Source organism: Montipora capricornis, chromosome 2 (assembly GCF_036669925.1).
Source record: "Montipora capricornis isolate CH-2021 chromosome 2, ASM3666992v2, whole genome shotgun sequence".
NCBI lineage: Eukaryota > Metazoa > Cnidaria > Anthozoa > Scleractinia > Acroporidae > Montipora > Montipora capricornis.
The window spans coordinates 51858831-51866330 of record NC_090884.1 but is presented as its reverse complement, the minus strand read 5'-3'; the positions used below and the strand labels follow the sequence as shown (position 1 = coordinate 51866330).

General features: G+C 37.8%; 1 protein-coding gene across 1 annotated transcript in view; it reads left to right on the top strand.

Moving 5' to 3' along the window:
• The first annotated feature begins 362 nt into the window (after positions 1-362).
• LOC138026550 (protein transport protein Sec16A-like) overlaps positions 363-7500 on the top strand; it is a 75516-nt gene continuing 68378 nt past the window's right edge. Inside the window, exons 1-3 of the mRNA XM_068873945.1 lie at positions 363-378; positions 1249-1317; positions 2543-2600. Of these exons, the coding sequence (XP_068730046.1) occupies positions 1275-1317; positions 2543-2600 (101 nt within the window). The 5' untranslated portion in view covers positions 363-378; positions 1249-1274. The remainder of the gene's footprint in view (positions 379-1248; positions 1318-2542; positions 2601-7500) is intronic.

Sequence of the window (7500 nt, the reverse complement as noted above, 5' to 3'; positions counted from 1 at the left end):
ACGGGGCCTCATTAGCTCTTATTGGGTTCGAGTCCCATGTAAACCTGTTTGTTTGTTTTTTTTTTTCAGGTTTTTTGGCAACTGTTTTAACCACCAGTAGTTCTTACCCCGAAAATGTTATAATTCAATGTCACAAACACAACCCATATAAGACCATTTCACATTTCTTTAGCATCACAAAAGCAAATGTTCTATTGTGCAGTTGTATGACAAGGCCTGCAAATTATTCTACACATATGACGTCATAAGGTAGCACCCCAATCTATGGTCAACTCATCGAAGTCACGTGTAGTCTTCTTTGCGTTGAATTCGTCGAATTATGCTTTGGTCCGTGTTAGTAAGTAATCCTGGATACGGCCATCGCTGGCCTCAATGAAGGTAAGAATCGTTCATAATTTGCCACTTCTATTTTGCCTTGCTCTTCTCCCCAGGGCTTAGGATTTAATTTCAAATTGTTAAATTTTGGCGTCAAAGAGGATCAGGTCCCGAGAAAGATCCCAACGCTTTCTGCATTTTACGCTATTTAGTTTTGTATTTTATGTTAAATCGGAAGTGCTCTGTCTAAGAAATACAATTTTATACATTTTTGCAACAAAATTCAACCTTACTGCACTTTTCTCCAGCATATTTAGTTTAGATTTGGACCCCGCTCATTACAAAAACAATTTCATCCTTTCAACCCCTGTTTCCTCGATACGTCCGAGAATTAACAAGAATGTATTGAGCTAACACCGTGGAGAAAACATATACATTTTGTCAGAATCCTAGGTCAGTATGAATCTGAGAATATCTTATTATGATGTGGGAAAGATTGAAATCGGTTTTTTAGTGGTTACGGGATTTTTATGGCAGACGAAAAATCAATTTTTTTGGGGACAATTTATACTTCCGGTTCGAATGCGCGAGACTTCCGTCGCGCAACGTCAGCGGAGGGCTTTCGTAAACAATGCGTGGAGTGACGTGGCGGAACACTTTCACGGTAAGTTTTCAGTGCGCGGAACTGTATATTTGCAATGCTAAATAGGTACGTCCGAATTTTGTGAATCCGTCTAATCTGAGCTTTCTAAAGTTTGCTGCACCGTTCGTGATGAAATCCTTTGTCGTTTGGTGATTTTTGGCTTCTTCGCTTCGCGGGGAAGTTTAAAAATTCCAACATGGACGGGGAATCATCTGCAGTGCAAGACTTGAAGTTTTGAGCCACAGTGAATTCGCTTTACTCATTTCTCTCACGGATTCTTTCAAACACAGTAGAGTTGGTACGTTCTGCTGTCAACATGGCGCATAATCCAACCATGTTCAACGCGACTGCCTTCTTTGGTAAGTACTTTGACGCCAGATAGAGTTGGGGTTGAATTTTCGGAATTTAACCTGTTCAGAGGCCGGTCAGTCGACTGGTTTGAACCACAATCGTGATCAACATTTTCCACTTCACGGTCGAGAAGATGAACTGAATAGATATCGGAAAGGCATTTTAGATCATTTTAGAAATTTTTAGCCGGCCCAACTTTTGTTTGTTAAGCAAGTGTTTAGTGGTATGGTTACACAGGAATTGAAGAACAATTTTACTTCCGGTAAGCTATTTCTCAAGCAACAACCTGGAAGCTTATCATACTAAATGGAACAGACATCATCGTTCACCTGTTAAATAAATGCATGTTTGCTTTAAGGTTACACTAAAAAAACAATCGGGTTATTTAGGATCAGATGCAAAGTTAAATAAGCTTAGGTCTTATTTATTATTTGTAAAGAATACAAATTTAATAAGATTTAAACTTGTTTACAAGGAACTTTACCCTCATGTGGATAAAAAGTTACCGGTAATTGATTTGTTTTTGTGTTACTCTGTATCATTTAAGGATGAATGATTAAACTTGTGGTTAATGATTATACTGTTCAATTTTCTTTTGAGACATTTTTTGGTTATGTCTTTGAGGAATAATTTAATGATATGATGACAAACAACGGCGATAAAATATTTTTTAATAGCACATTAAGAAAGTTAAAAAAGAGACAACGTTTTGACATTCAGCTAATGTCATTATCAGCCTGGGTGTTTTGGATCCCGTTCTTTTTTGAAGAGCATCTTGTACGCAAGGCAGTCAAACTTTCTTTGGCACTTTTGTAGAATATGGAATTGGCTCTCTTTGAGGAAACCTAAACCCCTATGGGCTTCCAAAAAGTGTTTTCGAGTGCTTATGATCAACAATACACTGGTGAAGGTGTCGGGCCATGTAGCTAACATAGAAAAATCGCTCCTTATTCGTAAATTTAATAATATTAAGATTACTAATGTTCATTGATAATATCGTTGTTAGGCTTTAAAATGCTCAAACCATGTTCAACAGAATGCATCAAATCATTAAAATTTTGACAGACTTCTCCCCACTCCCCGGTTAGAGATGTGCAATAAATGAAATGTATTTGAAGCATTCATTAATTTTAGAATGCTTTGGCAATTACAGCTTACTAAGTTCGACTGTGATAATTTTCTAGCTCTAGGTGTTGTTAAAAATGGTCATAGAGTATTGGTATTTGATTTCAGGAGACCAAAGTTCTCCAAAAGGACGACAAGACCAATTTTGGAACCAACACTCTGGCAGGTACATGTTACTTATTTTAAAGAGAAGGAGTTCTTGCTAATCCTACAGTACAGGGCTTGAAATTGCGACTCACTGGTTGCCATGCGACCAAAAATTGAGTGCTGGTGACTAAATTTTCAGAACTGGTCGCCAGCTGGCAAATCACGTTTAGTCTGATAACTCAGCATAACCAGTAGACAACTTTTGTATTTGAATCTTTATATGATGAAATCGTTCGAAACTGGTAGCTAGAACATGACTCACCTTTCTTTCACCATTAAAATAATGTATAAATACTACAAGAAAATCACTTTGATACTTCGATCATCCTGTTTACTAGGCGCCATATTGTTATGGGATCGTGGGCGCACTTAAACACCATATGCTTCTTGCCGGTTACGTGAATTTTTGGCCCGGAAGACGAAGATTCAGCAAGAAGGTTAATTCAAAATTTAAATCCATCGTCAGTTGTGAATGCTGAAAACTTAGATTTAGCCATGTTAGCGAAAGACCTCCTCAGAACTAGCTTGATATTGATAATATATTGATAATGAACCTGGACGTCGCAAATTTAAAATTTGCATGGAACATTCAAAAAGCAACCTGTACCCCGTTAAGTGGGTTGGAGAACGTATCCCCTCTGTTAGAAAACGAACACCTGCAAAATTGACTGCACAAGGTGATTAATAAATGGGGATAAATATCAGTAGAAAAGTACATTAAGAAACCAAGTTCCTCGGATTCTAGAGGCTACTGAAACCGTATATGAGCTGCTCCTTTTATTTTATCTCAGTCGGAGACTGGTACGAGCATTGTGGTTGTTTTGGGGCTAGTATCGCGTTTACTTGCGATAAAGATAAGTTACTTGCCACGCAAGCTGTTAGAGAATGAAGAACTACGTTTTGAAGAGGTGAAAAGCAAGGATAAAGGACCCATGTTTGCCTTGCTAAATGAAAAACACGGACTGTGCTTTGCTCCATTTCAAATAACCTTAAAAAACACCATCACCAAACTAAAGACAAAGCCGAAAACACCAATGGCTTTAGAGATCTTTCCTCATGCTTTTTTTGTGCTTTTTAATGATTGACTTTCCTTTCATGCAAAGTTGGCAACCAAAATTTATGACCTGGCGACCAAATTTTCCCCATTAGTCGCCAGCTGGCACCTGAGCAAAAAAGTTAATTTCAAGCCCTGCAGTACCTATAACTCTACAATGATAATATTTAAAAAAATCAGAAATGTTAGAACTAGAACCCGAAATATCCTTCCCTGTCCCTGATTCTATAAATTTACTCATAAATCGTGTAATATGCACTCTGAGAAAAATAGCATTAAGTAATAATAATAATGATAATCATAATAATAATAACAATAATAATAATAATAATAATAATAATAATAATAATAATAATAACGATAATAATAACAATAGCAATATGAATAATAGCATACACTGTACACACTGAACATAACAGAGGGCTGTCAATAAATTTGAAAGTACAGTAGAAGGCTTGTAATTAAAAGTAGGCGGCCATGAAAGTGAGCTTGGCACAAAAACATTCTTTCTCGGACGTCACGTTTTGTGATATTAAGTGCACAACGGGGAAGTATTTGGTAAATTGTTCTAGGCGTTCCACACTATTCACACAAATGATCAAGCACGAGCAATTTTGTGGTGATTTCTCTTGGTCATTCTTTGTAAAGTATGCCATCAATTCCACTCAAAACGGGGAGAAGAATGTTTTAAAAGTTTCTTCGATGATGATTTAACATGTGTAAGATTTTTCATTTTGATTGGTGGTAGAGTGAGATGAAATTAGCCAGCTGAAGATGACTTATTAGCCGGCAGTTTCGGCTGGCTACCAGCCCTTATTGACTACCCTGATAACTGCATAAATGTGACATCTTTTACTGTCACGGTTCATCTACTGACCAGTTAGCTCAGTTGGTTGTGCACTGGGCTACTTTTAGGTGGTGGTGGCTTCTGCTGAAGCTGGACTAAGATGAAGGGGTCATTTTGAATGACTGAAAAAAGAAATTTATTTAACCAAGTGACTCACGTAGGAGCCACACAACTTGTTCAAAGGCAGTGTTCTAACCAGGGCGTGCCAAATAGAAATGGGGCATTAAAATCGATGCAAATGCGCCCACTTGGGAGCACAAGGATGCTATGAGCGAAACAGACTTTTAGAGTATTAAAGTTGGCAGCCCTTTAATGGTTCCAGCGAGTATTCCAGCTCTTTGCCTTCAACTAAATGATGACAACTTATCAAAGTATTCAAAGGCTAGTGAAATTTCAGTTTTGGCTAGTAGATTTTGAGCTTCCACTAGCCATTGGGGCTAGTAAATATTGTGAAGCAGTGGAGTTCTGGATGAAAACAAAAATGAAAATTATGTCTCATGGATAAGGCAAAAGGAGAGAATAGAAACTAACAGCCGAAAATGTGAGAGGATTCTTTGGAATTTACTGCCTTAGAAAATGATACGTTGAAAAAAAAAACTGAAGAGGACACCAATGTGGATTTCAGTTTCCCCAGGCCACATTACAAATGATTAATCACATGTGAAATCACGTGGAACCTCTCGACTGCTGTTTCCATATGCGTGTAACTCTGTTGCAAACAATCGCAAGCTCCTTCCAAGAGCTTGATCACAAACAGTTTGTGAAAATGGAAACACCTTTTACGTCCATCCCTGACCAATCGCCGATGATTGCAAACAAGACGCAAGAGATAAAAACATTTCTATCGTTCCGTCTTGTTGGCGACGAGTAGCAATGCAAAAGCAAGGAAACAACGATATGGAAACAGAATCTTAAACTGTTTCTGATTGTTTGCGATCAGTCGACGATATTTTTGTGCACGTGATACGTTTTGATGAATTAGAGCTAGGCAAGTATAAGTAATGAAAGTGGCGTCTGAGTATGATTGTGGCAATGAGGATACTCCTCAAAACAGTGTGAATCTAATGAATATCGGTGCGTCTCTCGACACTTCCTCTCTGCCTCCATCTTTGCAACAACTCCGACATAATAGGAAGTTGATCATGACGCAAAAATTGATTCTGCTTTTATTTTTGCGCCCTTTTCTTACGATGTCATGAGATCAAGTTGCGTAAAGCAGTCATGCATATGGAAAACAGGATTGCAAACACAAACGCAAAAGGTGAGTGTTTGCAATCGAGCCAACGCAAACTGTTTGCGACTGGTTTGCGACTGGTTGCGAGGTTGGTACATGTATGTGGAAAGAGGTCACGTACTTGTTTAGAAATTAAATCCAAATATAAATTATTTCAAATTAAAAAAGAAAGAGATAATATGGAGCAACTGATCTCTTTTACTAGGAATGGTGAATCTTACATAAAAGGAGAGAAAGCTTGCTCGCGAGCACTGTGGCCGCTGAATAGTAATTGACTCCGAAAACCATTCAAGCATAAAATGCACGGACTGCTGTTTGAAACTATTAAAAAGATCTTATATGAGGGCAAGTCTGTCCTTTCCAATTTCCTTTATATCTTATTTAAGATATTATTTTCCAGCTGCTTTTGTGCTTCATGCGTAAAACGGCGCTTTCAGGTTAACATTTCAGTCGCAAATAGCTCTAATCAAAGGAACAGACTTCCAAACGAGCAGATTAGTTTAATGTACCGTTTATTTCTTAATTTACTTTATTCTGCGTTTTGAGCAGTACACTCCAGCATATTTGCGCCACTGTTGTGAGGATGGATATGAGAATATTTACTAAAAGCGCGAGTTGTGTTTTCGAATGTGGAATTTTTTTTGTAATAGTTTTTACAAATGAATGAAACTGCGCATGATAAGACTGACTAGACAAGTGCAAATTTAGACTTGGCTAGTGAAATCAGACCTGATACTAGCCTCTAGGCTAGTGAGCTAAAAAGTTAGTCTCGAGCCCTGTTAGTCATGGAGGGCAAGTAACTTTGTCTTGCTTAAGCCCCTACATGTACATGGCCCCTATTTTTCAGGAAAGGGGACCCTGGAACTCCCTAAGACTAAATCCTGGTGAGAACACTGCAAAGGAGAAATCAGATCAGACATTCATTTTATTTTGAGGATTTAGATTAAGATTAAGTGCTGCCTTCATAATACCATCTTGCTAGACTTTCTAGTGTCCCTTGTCTTGTCTGAAACAACGAAGCTGCAATTGGCACAGTAACAGAAGTCTACCATAAGCTGTTGTAAAGTGGATTTAGTATGTGTAGACAGTCCAAGCCGCTACAGAAACAAAAACAACAATCTCCTGCCACAGATTGAATTCACCACTGTAAAATACTTTATTCTGTATTAAATGACTTAAATTAGTGCCGGTACATAAGCGTGTGGGATTCAACTGAAAAGAAACAGAAATTATTATTTATTATTATGTATGTGACCTAATAGCAATCAAAATGTGCAAAAGAGCAAGAGGAATATACTTACATAACTGTGATGAATAAAAAACCAAAGCTCGATGAACGGTAACAGTTCGTACACATACAGAACTCTCCAGGGAAAGAACTATGTATTCAGAGTTTACTTCTATATCTTGAAGTTATGTATTGGTGCTACATTCTGGCCCCTGAACTTAGAAGGCTAAGTTCGCTTAAAACAAAGTAACAAACAGTCTCATAGGTGCAAGTTTATCATGCAAAGTTCAATGTTTATGTCTGAAATACTTGTAATTACATTTCCCTGATTTTGCAGAGGATGTTTATAATATCCAACATAACTATTGTGGTAGTCTTGTTCTTGGAAACATAGCTTCGTTATTGGCCTCGTTAAAGTAGTTGACCTTGTCACAGTGCTAACAAATCTTACCAGACCATCTCTTTCTTTATGCTCTTGGATGATCCTGCCTAAAGGCCACTGGCTTCAATGCACTTTCTCATCTACGGCCAAGACTAAGTTCCCAATGGCAAAATT